Source organism: Rutidosis leptorrhynchoides, chromosome 6, assembly GCF_046630445.1.
Source record: "Rutidosis leptorrhynchoides isolate AG116_Rl617_1_P2 chromosome 6, CSIRO_AGI_Rlap_v1, whole genome shotgun sequence".
Taxonomy (NCBI): Eukaryota; Viridiplantae; Streptophyta; class Magnoliopsida; order Asterales; family Asteraceae; genus Rutidosis; species Rutidosis leptorrhynchoides.
In genome coordinates this window covers 285,412,399-285,428,924 of record NC_092338.1, presented here as the reverse complement: position 1 = coordinate 285,428,924, position 16,526 = coordinate 285,412,399, and the positions used below count along the sequence as shown (strand labels likewise).

The following is a 16,526-nucleotide window of genomic DNA, read 5'->3' as shown; positions in this document are numbered from 1 at the left end:
TAATTTTATATTAATTTAATTAAAAAATAATAAGAAATCTTTTATAAAAGGAAATACTAAGCTCTCCTAAATTGTAAAAAATCTTCTATAAAGCACCCAAATTTTAAAGCATATTGTACAACTTATATATAATAATTGTATTCTAATTTTCTAAAAAAAATTAAAAGGCATTTGTTATTACTAATAATAATAATTATTTATATAGTCATATAAAGCTCTAAAATGATGATGTTATCATTAAGGCAATTACTCTTTGATTTTCATAATGATGATGTCATAATTATATATTAATTTAATTAAAAAATAATAGGAAATCTTTTATAAAAGGAAATACTAATCTCTCATAAATTGTAATTTTAATTTTCTAAAAAAATTTAAAAGACATTTATTATTACTAATTATTATTATTATTATTAAAAATATAAATACTCTACTTTGAGCGAACTTTATTATTATTATTTACTTTTAACATAATAATTATAATTATAATATTACATTATTAATATTCAAATATGAAATCTTTTTACGAAATTAATTACATTACATAAGTATACGAAAATACATGTGTTTATATATTTGTAAAAACAACGACAAGTTTCTTAGTCAAATGGGTTATTAAAATAAATGACTTTAGAATTTACATTCACTTAATACTTAAAACATGTCATTAAATTGTTCCTTTAAACAAACCCGTGATTTCACTGGTCATTTTACTAGTTATTATTAAAAATATAAATACTCAACTTTGAGCGAACTTTATTATCATTATTTATTTTTAATATAATAATTATAATTATATTTATAATAATTATATTATTAATATTTAAATATGAATTTTTTTTACGAAATAAATTACGTTACATATGTATACGAAAATACATGTCTCTATGTATTTGTAAAAACAACGACAAGTTTGTTGATTAAACGAGTCATTAAAATAAATAACTTTATCATTTACATTCACTTAATACCTAAAACATGTTATTAAATTGTTTCGTTTAAATAAACCCGTGATTTTACGGGTCTTTTCACTAGTATACTACTAAAAGAGAATGTTGGGATCCGCCGTCCGCGGCAACGCGCGATCACTCCTCTGCTAGTTACTTCTAATATCATTAGTCATATTTCATTTTTAGAACGACAAATTTGACATCGAATCCTCTCATTTGTCATCACACACTCGTTAGAAAGAAATTTTTCGCATCTATCGCGCAAAGTCTACCCGAAATAGTTTAGCTTAATTGCTTGCTTATAACATAGGCAACTTGAATAAAACTGTGTCAGGTTTACCTGCACCTATTTACTTGGATAAAACTCTCAGGATTTACCTGCACGGGTCCAGTTGGTGGTTAGTCATATTTCCCTCTGTTTGTTTCTTGTGAATTGAGCTACCACCACCGCGATCGGTGGAAAAACGATGACATCACGCGATAAGAAACCGGCAAAACCCTCAACCAGTCGACCCGGTGGTATTCGGACTCTATCCGATTTGAATCGCCCTTCCGCTAATGACTCCGACAGCGATTCCGATGGCCCTCAGGAGTACTATACCGGCGGCGAAAAGAGGTTTATACTTTTACCCTTAATTCCATTCAAATAATATATAGTACTACTGTATGCTTTATTTATACCTCAAAATTCATTTCCTTTTTAAATTTATCGTCAATTGTCAATTTAATGTTTTGTTGCCTTGAAATTAGGGAAATGGGAGAAAGATATGAAATCTAGGTCAAAATTGCAATCGCATAACTTTGTTTAAATTGTATACGTCACTTTACACAACACGAAAAAGTAAAGGATATATTATGTTATTGTGAGCAGATGGATCAAGATCAGAAAATTAGTTTGTTGAACTTTGGATAGGTATATAGGTTTACAGTAATCTCAATAGTTAATAAGACCTTAATGCATCTCCATATCCGATTACTCGATTAGTGATAACTGGTTTTTAGACATTTAAGTTGTGAGAATCGATTTAAACACATCCAAATATCCCCAATTTGTGATCAAATTTGGGATTCATTTAGGTTTTCATTTTTCTATCTACTGAGACCTGGATAGCCGTATGCTTACTTGAGCTACTATGAAGCTTTCTCTATTTGTGTAGAACATTGATAGTAAGTTGGACGTGTTCAGTGCGTGGTACAATTTTTCTTGTTCTTAGAGGATTCTGTAAGAAAGTGCTCAAATTATGAAGCGCTATAAGTAGAAATAGTTCTAGAAAAACAATGTGTTTTTTAGTTTCGTTAACATGGTTTAGCTTCTACATGAACTTGTATCAAATGATTTCTGTTTCATATCCTGTTGGTTTTTAGTTTTTATCAATTTGAGAGGTTGGTGTTTTAGTAAACCTATGGTATACACCGCTTAGATGACGGATTGATGGATATAGATATTATCAATGAAGGGTAAACAAATTGAAGAAATTTGTTTCGGCCATATACATTTTATTATGTTAATCGGGAAACATATGTGCATATTATAATCTAATTGTTTCAGTATAGATATGAATATGAATAAGTTTGCTAGATGCTGGGTAGTATCACTGATAGAGACTTAGCGAGTAGAGTTCTTGCATAAAATTTTAGGCTGATAAATTGATATAACACTAATCAACTTTGAATAGCGTGAGTATAATATATTAATATTAATCCTTCTTACAAAAGACACAACATCCGCGAGGTTAGATATTAAGATTAAAAGTCATTCCTTATGTTCCATCATACTCCATATTGCTAGAATTAGGTTTAAAGATACCAAAGTTCATTTCTTTAGCATACATCTCTTATCATTTGTAGCACCAGTGAGGTTGTAAAAATTAAAATATGGGGATTAATCGACCGGAACCTTCCAAATCGGGGATCAATCGGCATGGACTTTGTATACATTTAAATAATAAATTTCAAATTATTTCCTACATAATTGTCTAGGAACATAAACATAATCGTTCAGTTGTTCAGATACTTAAAATCATAATTTTAATTAAAATTTAAGTAGTTGATCAACTTTGACTTGGACCAATTTTGACTGACCACACTGAATTTGACCTACAAGGTTCGATTTCGACTGATTTGACACATCAACCGGCATCGACCAGTCAAGTAGGCGGATGAGACAAAAGATTTTATGGAATTAGTAATTGTAACTGAGTGATACAAGTACATAAGAAATATCTGGTATGCTACTGTATGCAGGCTAGTGATATACTGATATGGGTCAAAATAAAGCTAGATAGAAGTACACATGTACTTATGTGAGTGATGGGAACTAGTGTAATTAGTTAGGCAGTTACAAACGTGTTAGGATTCAGTTATAAATTGAATATTTATCAGTTAGTCTGTGTGTGGATGATGTATGAATATCACTGACATTATTTATGGTAATGGTATATGCAGTGGTATGCTAGTCCAAGACCCAAATAAGCGTAACGATGTGGATGAGATTTTTAAGCAAGCTAGGCAAGTGGGTGGTGTGGATGGGCCCATTGAAAATCTTCGTCCTTCAAGTTCAAGAAGTTTTACTGGTACCGGCAGGTTGCTGTCTGGCGACACGGTACCACCAGCTGCAGCTGCTCCTGAGCAGCCACAGAATGTTGTGCACAACATTGTATTTTGGAGGAATGGTTTTAGTGTAAATGATGGACCTTTAAGGAGGTTGGATGATCCTGAAAATGCCCCTTTCCTCGAGGTAATTAACCTTTAAGGAGGTTGAATATATATATATATATATATATATATATATATATATATATATATATATATATATATATATATATATATATATATATATATATATCAGTGTGCTGTCAAATGTAGCCTAGGTCGCAACCAAGATCGACCGAGTTTGACCGAGTGCTCGCCGAGTAATTCCGAGTTCTGCAACCATATATGGCATCTGCTTGTGTCAAAGATGACAATTTTGATTCATGCAACTACTAAGATTGTCGTGTAGGGTTATATATTACATCTTCAATGGGTCACATTAAGTTTTATGTGCTTCAAAAACCGAATGATTCATCTAATACAAACGGTTGACAGACGAGTGTTGGTGGGTGACCCGACCCAACTCATGTTGGCATGTCACTTAACCTTCCCATCATGCCACTGCTAGCCTGTTTAACTATACGCCCTCCGTCTAAAAATATCTCAAAATAATTGTCTCATTTGACTTTCATAATTCTTTCTTCCTCAACTTTGCTTAAATTATTATTATTATTTTTTTTATACTCCGTATATATACTTGGAGTAATTTTCATCAAATATTAGGGCCAAAGTAGTAATTTTTATCATAAATTGTTGGTCACTTTCTTGCGCGTCTCAACTTTTTTAGCAATATCTTTGTGCAGAGTATCAGGAAATCTGAGTGTCCGAGAGAACTTGAGCCTGCAGACAGAAGATCCTCGGTTCTTGTAAATCTTATAAGGAGGGATGAAAACCGTCCCGTGAGTCTCTTTTTCCTTCTTTAGTGTTTAATAGTAATATCTTACAACAACAAAACTCAATAACACATGAGTGGTGTATGGGGATTAATAGTAATATCTTATTTTTGTTAATAATAACCGCTACTTACATAGGCCTTCTGGTTTTCGTTTGTTTTATAGGAACCACAGGTGGCATCCCAAGTTGCATTTCAAGGAGTAGGAAGAACATTAGGTGGCAGCAGCAACACAGATGAACCACTAACCAATACAAATACTTCAACCGCTGCATCTCCCTCTAACAGTCTTGTTCTGGACAGTTCATTACCTTCAACCTCGATTCAGCTACGTTTAGCTGATGGGACCCGGATGATCGCCCACTTCAATTATCATCATACTGTTGCTGATATTCGAGCCTTTATTAATGCATCCCGGCCTGACGGTTCAAGAACGTACCAGTTACAGACAGTTGGGTTCCCACCGAAGCCACTCACTGATCCGAACCAGACTATTGAGCAGGCTGGCCTTGCTAACTCAGTTGTCATCCAGAAAATATAAAAAAATGGTTCCTCAACTTTAGTAATGTTGTCATTTGAAGCTAGAGCTTTTTGTATTGTAAACCTGAAACTTCTGCCTTCGTTAGAAGTATTGGTAAACAGTAGCATAATGCTTGTATAAATTTGATGTGGATTCACATTTAACTTTTGAATTGATCTTTTATTTTTGCACCCTTTAAGTCACAAAACATTATTTGAATCGTGGCACTAGAACTTAAAAAAACGATTTAGCTTTGATCATAGTAAAGTTGCACCTTGCAACTATCTGAAACTGCAAACCAAGTAAGACTTGAACTTTCATCACTGTTTGGATTTTCATAAAAATTGTTTATATATAACGTTGTATTTCTTGTGGAACTATATTGACAACTTTTCAACATTCAATATCTATAGATTATTATCACATTCGATTAACTTTAAGGCCCATTTGGCTCATAGAATCCGATGTGATTCCGGTGATCGAAATTGAATTTAGATACGACGTGTGTCTAAAATCAATTCCAATTCTGTCAGGTGCCAATTCCGTGAGCCAAATGGGGCCTAAGTGTTTCGGAATCGGAATTTAATATAAGCAAAGTTTCTGATATCCTACAATAAGAAGTGTTTCCTCACATCTCATGTTCTCATGTCCGTTGAATGCACAAAAGACGTTCATGCATTATGGTAGCAATGTTTTTGATACCGTCATAGGTTTTATGATTCGGGTATGAATGTCATATAGTAGGTTTAAGATTAGGGTATAAAAGATAGAATATGATATCAATTGCACAAGATTTTTAAGATATATGTTGTCTGCCATGGTTGATAATTTTGGCCTCATTTTGAGAACAAGTAGCAAGACAATGGCCAGACAAAAATAAGCATCTCGCTTATGGCAAACTTGTATCAAATAGATTCTATCCATAGCGGGATGAGTTAGACAACTTCCATCGCTAAATATGTTGTCGGCCAAAAGAGTACTGGAATATTTGATGTCAAAAGTACGTTTGGTACCTCTTTCTTGCATTAGCAAAGCAAGATTTGAGTTAATCAGCATCCAACTAAACAAAAACAATTTATTTATATTTATATTTATTATATTTATATTTATATGGGTAAGGTAATCAAGTTGATATATTACATGACACCTAATGATGCGCATAGCTATACATCCATTGCGCGACACCCCAACAATAATCGGGCAAGCCCTATTAATGCGCTTGCTCGCACGCCTGCTGTTTAAGACTTAATGATATGCCCTCGACGTTGGTCGCACAGTTTAAACATGGCGCCACCCAAAAAGTACATACAAAGCCAGAAGTGTACAATGGCGATACTAAAACAGAAAGGACAATGTGGCAGGTTGGTACGATCCTGATACTGCATAGCGGCTGAAAAAGGACAACAGGGTATAAGGAGGCAGCACTAAAATAATGACGGTACTTTTTACAGCTTTATAGAACAAAAGGACAAGAATAAAACAACGTAGCACTATCATGTCTTTTTGTCCCCTTACGTGGCACTAAGGAACAAAAACTCACGCATATAAATAGATGCAACTTGAGCTGAAAACATCAATTGAGAATCACCTCCATTTCACCAAAAAAAACCAATCTCAAACATATTATTCTCTTAGCACATTAGTTAACCCGCGCAACCGGAACAACTACTTAACACTCTTTGCAGTTTCAGGTAACGTTGCTATAACATAAATCCTAACACCACCCTTGAGCCATCAGCGCCGGCTAACCCGAATGATGGTGGGTCATGTTTAACCACCCTTTCTAGGATCATCATCTCGTATGAGGGTTATTCACGGTACTCCGGACCGGATAGTTAAACTCAATGAACCCTTAAATCCCCCTTTATTGTTGATCTTGCATGAACCGAACCCATTCAACCATTTTATGCTTGATCAACACCTAATAGGTTTCTTGTAATCAATTCTGTTTTTTAGTTATTAATGTAAGTAATGACGTACGTCACGCAAGGCACGTCACATGCCTGCACGTGGCACTTGTGGCATCTGTTTGATATAAAAATAGGTCATGATTCTTATACGGTACGTCCCGCTAGGTCATGGCGTAGCGTATCATCTAGTCAAACACCCCTTATATGTCTCCAGAATATTCGGTCTAGCTCAGCCACGTTTGATACGCCATGGGTTGTCCACATCAGCTTATAACTGCTGTATTCTAGAATATTCCCTTAGTAGGTGGTTATGATAATGGTATTATGGTGTAACCGCCACTTACCACACCTATAAATAGGGTGTTTAAGCATCATTTTGGGGTTAATCTTGAATTCAAAAGTCTAGTACCTATTCCATCGACTATAGTGGAGGCTCCGAAAAAGATAAACAACCACAACAACACCATTCACCCTACAACCCTAACCGAGTTCCGACGATGTGGGGTTAGGGCACTACTTCTTTACACTCAAGTAAATTTTGGCTTGATCAGTAACATAGTCAAACTTAAGACAACGTAGAAGGTTTTTCATGTTCAAATTATAAGTAGAGGATGAATATTCTTACTTGAATGTACAAAGTTATTTCGTGACCATTTTTTAACCTTTCTATGACTAGTATATTTTGCAAGTAAGAACTGAACATAATACCTCTTGTGAAAGTATCAAAACGTCGATCACTATGTTATCCTGTAATGATCAATCAATATCATCAACATATACAATAAATGACAACTTCAATAGACGTATGCCATTAAGTAGTCTTTAACAAATTCAGTTTAAGCATTTATAGGGTTAACTACACATATTCACTTTTTTTTTTTACAAGGACTTAATATTTGTTGTACTTATACTGATAAGACTGATTTCATGAATTCAGTGTTATTGGATTTAATATACTCTGTAACAGTTAGTACTTGATATAATGTAACAACCTCAAATTGGGTCTAGTGGCAATCGTCCTAATTGCCATTGCGTGTTATTATATGTTATTTTAATAATTACATGTTTATAATTATTTAATTATATAGTTGAGACCAGTTCGTGACAAGGGTCACATAACAGGTTTGTTTATTTAAATTGGACCTCGTTTGGACCACTTAAGGATGTGTTTCGTATTTCAGATAACTGGTAAATACCCGTGTGACACACGGAAGAGATTTCCTACCAATGAAGAAACCCCTTTTGTTTTAAAAACCCATGTTCTTCTTTATTTTTTTTTTTTTTTGAAACTTGCATAACATACACATACGTACCAAATCTCACAAACCCTAAGTCCCTAAACTAGTCCTTGATCTTGTTTTTAAACTAAAAATCATTCCTTGTGATTTCAGTAACATCATAAGGTATTTAACAAGTGATTTCAAGTGTTAAATCAATCTAATTTTTAGTTAAATGAGTTTTTGAGTTATCATGGGTTTTTTAATCAAATCTTGTATTTGAAGTATTGTGTATGTCAAATTGAAGTTATTAAACGTTTGTATATGAGTTATGTATGTTTCCTAAGTGATTTGTAGTGTCAAAACAGTGCAAAAACGAGATTTGGGGCTCAAAATGACGAAAATAACGACCTGGTGCTGATGAACAGCTCCCGTACAGTTGCAGGATGCATCCGGACGGATACAGGGTGTATCCGGGCCATTTTGGGTGCAACCGTACCATTGTAGCTGCAACCGTACGGATACAGATGCATCCATACGGTTGCAGGTGATGCCATGCGGTTGCAGTCTGTCAGCTTTTTGGAAAACTTGTTTTGGCCGTAACATTCAAACCGTAACTATGTTTTTGATGAATAAACTACTGTTGGAAACATAATGAGGTCTATTTACAAATGGTGAAGTTTTAAAACACTGAATCAAACATTAATTTAGGTCAAAATGATGGGATAACGTTTATGCTTCGTTTTACACGTGTGTAATAGTTGCAACTGAATGGGGAACCATGTAAACTTGTCATATATGGATATATTAGGCTATATGATATTTTTTAGAGTATGAATTGATGATATTATTGATTGGATATGCACTAACTTGAGATATGATATTCTAAGGTAATAAAGGAACGGATAAAGCTCAGTAATATAACACTTCTGAGTTCTTGCTATTTATCAGGTGAGTGAGACTATCTGATACTGTTATATGTATGTAGTAGCGGGTTATGCTACTGCTGTCCTGCTATGTTTGACCTGATTTGATAGTATATGATATACTATGTTATTTGTGGTGATGGTGTACACATTAGTATTGTCAGCTTTGAATTGTGAAGCTCGACAACCGGCTTTAAGTTGTGAAGCTGGGTAGGGGTCAACCTTGAATTGTGAGGTTGGATTCAAGTGTTACTATTCATGTAGTATAGTATTGAATGACGTATTCCCTACGTTTTGACTACTATATGAAAGAGACAGTAACAGGAACTAACGGTAAACTCTAGCCCGATCAGCTAGTAGTTAATGGCATGTACAAGCTGCCGTTCCTCTATTACTGTTTTGCTTGTTTATTTGATGTTATGTAATTGTGATTAGCTTGATGCTAGATACCTATGACTGTTAGGATAATTCCATTCACTTAGCTTTATGCTAACACCCCACAGTTCCTTCCTTGCAGGTTAAGCTTTGCATGTTATAGTTTTGGGAGTGGTTGCTTTTGAGAAGTGTTTGACAAGCTTACTCTGATGTCTGTATTTTGATACCTATATGCGTGTAAAAACTTTTTGGTTAACGTAACACATGGATGACTGTAATAACTATGGTATAGTTAATAACTAATTATGGTTTGCAAATATTAATATAATATGTTTTTGCTGTGATTTATAATAAAAAAAAAAAATGTACAGTGTTACATATAACTTATTATTTTTTGCCTAAAAATAACAATAACCTTTAAAAAGTAGGGATATTCATCGAAAAATAAAGAAATTTACAACACGGATACAAACAAGACTCAGAAAGGATACTGTTAGAGTGAAGTAGCTTGAACAAAAATGAAGAAACACAAGACTCGCGACCGCAAGAAGGGAAGTCACGATCGCAAGTTCAGCAAGGACAGGAGCTCGCGATATGGAAAGTGGAATTCGCGACTGAAGATTTTACTCGGGACATATCTTGCGATAGAGAGAATAAAGGCAAGGAGTGCCTTGCGATCGTGAATCGGGGACTGACGTGCCAAAGTTTTCAAAATCGAGTTTTCTTGGTCCTGAAATTGTTTCCTTGTTATGTTATGCCTATATAAACACCTTAATGTAACCCATACTGAAACGACCCAACCCGTATTAAAACCGGCCCATAAATTTTTTTCCTTTTAATACGCTTTAAATAACACTTTAGGTCCCAATTGTGTTTCCATAAACATCTTTAATACAATAGAAGGTTTAATAAACCTTAAAACATTTAATACATTGATTAATTGTCCAAATGGACATACACGACCCGACTAGTTTAGTTTCCAACCAAAACCGAGCATGGTGATTTGGGACTACGCTACCCAAATCCTAATCGAATACAAAAGCAAGATCTTCTTAGCAACCTAGCCAAGATCTCTAATCCCCAAGCTTACCCGAGCCGCCAAGCATGCGAACCTATAAAAATATCAACAACGAGAGGGTAAGCTAACACTTAGTGAATGATAATATACTACATACATATATATGTATAAAATGGACACGCCACATAATATCAAATACCGCATACCGAAACATCCATGAATAAGGCAACTACACTAAGCATACCGTACGATCTCTAAGCATCAAGCTAAAGATATCAACAAAGTATAAGTTCACCAACGACGATGTGAACAACGCCAATAAGCTACACCCGGAGGGTTAGCTACAACACAACATTACATTAATATATAACAATATAAAACGAATAAGGTTAACCCCTTAACCCATTACCAAATACCAAACGCCACAATGAAGATTGGCCGAACTACACGAGCCTTAGTAATCCGAACCCACACGAGATTACTATCTTCACAACATCGAGGTTGGCCGAACTACACGAGCCTTAGTAATCCGAAACCACACGAGATTACTACCTCAATAAGATGACCGAACTACATGAGTCATCGTGAATCCGAACTACACGCGATTCACTTCTCAACATTAAAACCCACGGTCACGGGATTATAAAATCCACCACATCGGGGTCATCCACTTCACAACAATATCAACCCTTCGCCATTGGGTCTATAACATCCAAATCATAACCACGTGTGATAACGTACACACAAGCGTGTACCTCGCCAAAGGTGGTCAACCAAAATGCACAAACGTGCCAATTGGACCTATACACAAGTCCATCAATCCACCTATATGTGAAGTGAGCTCTATAACCGAGAACCACTTCACCCGACCCGCACCCATCCTACACATACATATGCATATAGGATATTAACACTCACCTTGTCGCCTTGAAGACTGCTTCCAAGTAATCCGCAACTCGTCAATGGAAAGTACCTAATCCATTATCACAAATTCAACAACACACTTAGATTGTATCTACAAACCAACCCAATACGACACTTAGTGTAATTTCGACCCAAATGCACTTCCAAGGACAAACCGCGCCCAAACTAACCAATAATCACTAACACAAGTGATAATGGTCCTAATATGCCAATTAAACCCGAACAAAAGTGTTAAACACTTATCGTTCTCAAAATCGCCCATAAACCCTAATTTTGACCCATAAGGTCAAAATCTCACCATTTACAAGTTTTGACACCAAAACATGTTTAACTCGGTTTTATACTTCAACTTAATCCATTTTAAGTTTATAAACCTTATCGAATCGACATTCGGGTCATAATCCTCAACAAACCCTAATTTTGACTCTAGTCAAAATTAGTCAACCACGAAAACCCTAAAAGTCTCTAAAACACCAATAATCACTAATGCTAGTGATTGTACACCATTTACAAGTCTTAAACATGGTTAAATCATTAACCAACCCAAAACCCGCCTTTAACACTTATAAACCCGAATCTTGGTGTTAATCTCCAGTTAACAACTAAATGGGTTCCATCTATGAATCATGCAATCAAAAGCCCCAAATTTGAATGATGAACACGAAAATGAAATTCGGAGTTAGAGCTTACCACTAGTATCACCGTGTAGCCAAGAACGAGGAGAACAACCTAGTCAACTACGCCAAAGATCAAATCCCGCTTCTTCCTTTCCAAAAATCCCTTTGAAATTAAATGGGTGTTTGAGTTTTGAGAGAAAAATGAAAAGAAAAGGAAAATGAAATTAGGAAAATGAATGAGTGGATGAGGTTAAAGTCTCAAATCTGGCTCAAACATGAAAAGACCAAAATGCCCTTGCTTCTCATGTAATATTACAAAAATCCGGCACCAGTTTGCCCAGAATGCCGCGCCGCGACCTTAAATGTCGCGCCGCGACATTTGCCTAGTTCTGGGATCATTTTTTATCAAGCTTCCGATCTGGATTCCAGTTAAATGCCACGCCGCGGCCTCCTTTGTCGCGCCGCGACGTTCAACGTGGTCTGACTCATTTCCTTGCATACAAGACCTTAACACCCGAATATGTCCCGAACCCTTCATACGCCTATCGTACATAAACAATACACCTATAAATCATATACGGGGAAAACGGGGTGTTACAACTCTCCCCCACTTAGATTCGATCACGTCCTCGTGATCCTAGTCACGAACCCAAACGGACCCACACTCAATGGTCGTCGAACATGCATTTCAAACCGACTTCTACCACAAATTCGCTAACCCAATGGTTAATCCAATGAAAAATTACACACTTGAACGCATCCCGAGACGTACAATACACGCAACAACCGAAGTCTACAATGATCCCTTAGACAATTCTTCTCAAAGAGTTACCCTTAACAGCTAAATCGTCACCCGCGATTTATTAAATTCCATAATTCCGAGCACTAGCACTAACTCAATCCCTCACATCGGGAAAACTCAACCAATCTCGTATCGAGATATCAATTCCTTAGCATACCCTTACCGAGTACGACGCTAAACACAATCAAGTCTCAACCTAAGGTCAACAATCTGAAACGATGAAGACCGAACCAAACAAATCCTGACGGATAACACCAATCACTAAACATCCCTTGTAGTGCGCAATACGACCAATACGCAACTACAGTAACATCATAATCCAACGGTTAAAACCGATAGCGCCCAAAATGACTATGGAAACGCAAATCTCAAGGTGTACAAAATTGACTATTATCACACCCGAAACAACACGTGAGCGAAGCACAGCTATCGCCTCACTAATCATACAACATGGTCCTCACGACCCCACCATCGGCGTATAAAACAACCGATAGTTCAAACATCACGGTCCTTACGACCCCACCATCGGTGTATAAAACAACCGACAGATCACACAACACGAAGGCTGACCGAAAACACATGCGCCTTAGTGAATCCGAACTACACGCGACTCACTACCTTCACCACAACAACAATCGGGATTGGCCGAACTACACGCGCCTTAGTGAATCCGAACTACACGAGAGTCACTATCCCGGAGGAATGATCGAACTACACGAGTCATTTGTGAATCCGAACTACACGAGACTCACTCCTCAATACAATGACCGAAACCACATGAGTCATTTGTGAATCCGAACTACACGCGACTCACTTCCACAATAAGATGACCGAAACCACACGCGTCATCGTGAATCCGAAAGCACACGCGATCCACTACTATGATGAAGTCAGCGGACCCGAAGATCATGCTTCACCAATCTCAACACCGGATGAAGTCAGCGGACCCCGTCAACGGTCATGCTTCACCGATATAATACCTCGCTCATGATGAAGTCAGCGGACCCCGAAGGTCATGCTTCACCAATCGCATACTCCCATGATGAAGTCAGCGGACCCTAAAGGTCATGCTTCATCAATCACCAATACCATGATGAAGTCAGCGGACTCCGAAAGTCATGCTTCATCAATCAACGCCCTTTTGGCCTCGAACGACGAGTAGCGTAACATCGCGCTCTGCTATGCCATAGTGAATCCTAACGGATACCACTAACCATTCACACACTCAAGCAAGAACCACCTATATCAAACATAGGCACAAAACAATAATTCTCTAGAAGAGAATCCGATACACACCTCCCTTAACCGAAGGATTTCACCTTGCTCGTCAAACACGTCCATTATCTCTCAACAAGATTTACCACATTACCACATCGGTGATAATTCAAATCCAAAATCATAAGTACAATTTAACCGAAATTGTACTCTACCACAAACCGACCAAAACTAGGTCCCAACATAATTTTCGGACCTACTAAAACGTCATCCGAAATCTCACCCTAAGGCCTCCTCGTGCGGGAGTGTAACTCCCCCACTTGGAACTACGTTCCATCTCCACAACTCGTACAACCGTATAATGCTACCAAGGGTAGACTTTACAACAATTGGGTTCACACGACCCATCACCATATCTTGCTCCAACCTTGAGCATACTAAGGATCTTAACCTATCCTTAAACACTTCGAACAAAAAGTGTACTACCAATTACACAACCCAAATCCCTCGCAATCATCCAATTGCTTTAGTTTGTCAACTTCCACCTTGTCACTCATGTACCTAAGGGTTTCACTTCGGTACCCTAAGTACAATGTAACCACAACATAATCGGAGTCGGACACCACGCTAGTAGGTATAAAAGAGGCATCTAATGTCGCGTCACGTAGACTCCTTTACCAACGTACATCGAGATCCAAAACACTCGATTTCAAGGGTTTCATCCCACCCATCTGTAACATCCCGCCTTTTTCCATTTTCTTTTCCGTTATACTAATTTAAACTCCGTTATATGTTTATAACATCTCCCGTTAATACGCGTTTTAAAATATTCCGTTTAGGTAATTTTCGCACCCGACTACAAACTCGAGGGACTAAAATTGACACGGGGCAAACTAGTTGACTAGGTCACCTAGTCCACCCCAATCACCACCATTCAACTATCTCCATATCTCTCTCTTTCTCTCTAGCAAGAACTGAAAGGATCCGAAACTAATCATCCGGACGTTGTCCATATTGATTACAAACGAATTACAATAGTTGATAACATTGCGAGGTACTTGCCCTCTATATGATACATCTTACAAACATTGCATTAATTCTTAAAAGGCAATCTATAGTTACATCCAGAATTGACATAATCGCCTGACATTTCATAATATTCAAATGACATAAACCGCCATTTACTTAATAATAGTCTCTATGAACTTCAATGACTCGAATGCAACGCCTTATGATATAAGTCCTTAATAGCCTCAAGTAGTATCCTTAGTACGAGCTAATGCACAGCGGAAGACTTAATTCATACCTGAGAATAACATGCTTTAAAATGTCAACATAAAGTTGGTGAGATATAGGTTTAATGCCGGCAGCGATATATATATATATATATAGACCACAAGATTTCATATATAAACATTTTCATAAAAATATTCTAAGTGGTTGAGCACTTGGTAACCATACTTAACATTCAATCACGTCGCATATTCCCTTTAATATGAAATCTTACTACACCGTACCAAGTGTAGTCACAAAACGAAGTACTGTGCAACCGTTGAATACTGGTCGTCCAGTCCGGTTGGGGTTGTCAGGCCCGATAGATCTATCAACAGGATTCGCGTTTACAATACCGCTGTAAATATTAGTTACCAAGCTACAGGGAAGTATGCCAGTGGTACAACTCAACGTAGAACATATTTTTCAGTTACTTGTGTCCATATCGTAAAACATAAAATACATGTATTCTCATCCCGAAATATTTAGAGTTTAAAAGTGGGACTATATACTCACTTTCGTCTTGAAGATATATATATTTTGACTTGGTCTCCGGTTGATATCACGAACCTATCCATATATAATATATCAATACCTTTTCTTTTTAAACAAACGTCACATATATATACTTGTTATACTTTTAATACTTTTAATAATTCCTTAGTCCGTAGTTAGCAGTTCGATGTTAGTAATTCAATTTTAATGGTTCATTTTTAGATGTTTAATAAACCCCCAACGAAATAATAAAACCCCCATCGTATATGTATTGGTCGAGATTAATCTTGACCCACGGTACCGGTGTTGTCAAATGACGTGTTGCGTACATAAAGTACCGGTGTTGTCAAATGACGTGTTGCGTACAATCATGGGATCTTATGATTAATCTTCTCGTGTTGTTTACGGGTAATCCTGAACCATATAAAATTGAATTATAAGTACATATATATAAAATATCATGTTATCTTAAAAAGATGTGATTTATTTAATTTTTCCCAATTATTTTCGTGGCTAAACTAGTCTTGGATATCCGATTTTGTTTCGGTCATAGTTTCTTCGTTACAACTCCGTTTTCGTTGATTCAACTTGCCATCTCCTTGGATCGAGTCCCTCTTTAAGACTATGAACTGTAAATACCTTAGTTTGTATTCAAAATCACACAGCATAGGTGAAACTTTAGTGAAACTTATGAAGTTAAACATTTTTGTTACAAAAAATATCATTTAATGACCATTTTTCTAAAAATACTTATACTTTGAATTAAATCATGAAATTTTTATGTGTTAACATATTTATAGT

The 16,526-nt window shown here is 36.4% G+C and overlaps 1 protein-coding gene across 1 annotated transcript; it reads left to right on the top strand.

Moving 5' to 3' along the window:
* Window positions 1–1,323: 1,323 nt before the first annotated feature.
* On the top strand, window positions 1,324–5,145 carry LOC139852875 (plant UBX domain-containing protein 4-like). Its single transcript, XM_071842215.1, has 4 exons — window positions 1,324–1,566; window positions 3,396–3,687; window positions 4,346–4,441; window positions 4,601–5,145. Exons 1-4 carry the CDS (start codon window positions 1,418–1,420, stop codon window positions 4,973–4,975), a joined length of 912 nt encoding a protein of 303 aa, XP_071698316.1. The 5' UTR covers window positions 1,324–1,417; the 3' UTR covers window positions 4,976–5,145.
* Window positions 5,146–16,526: the final 11,381 nt, after the last annotated feature.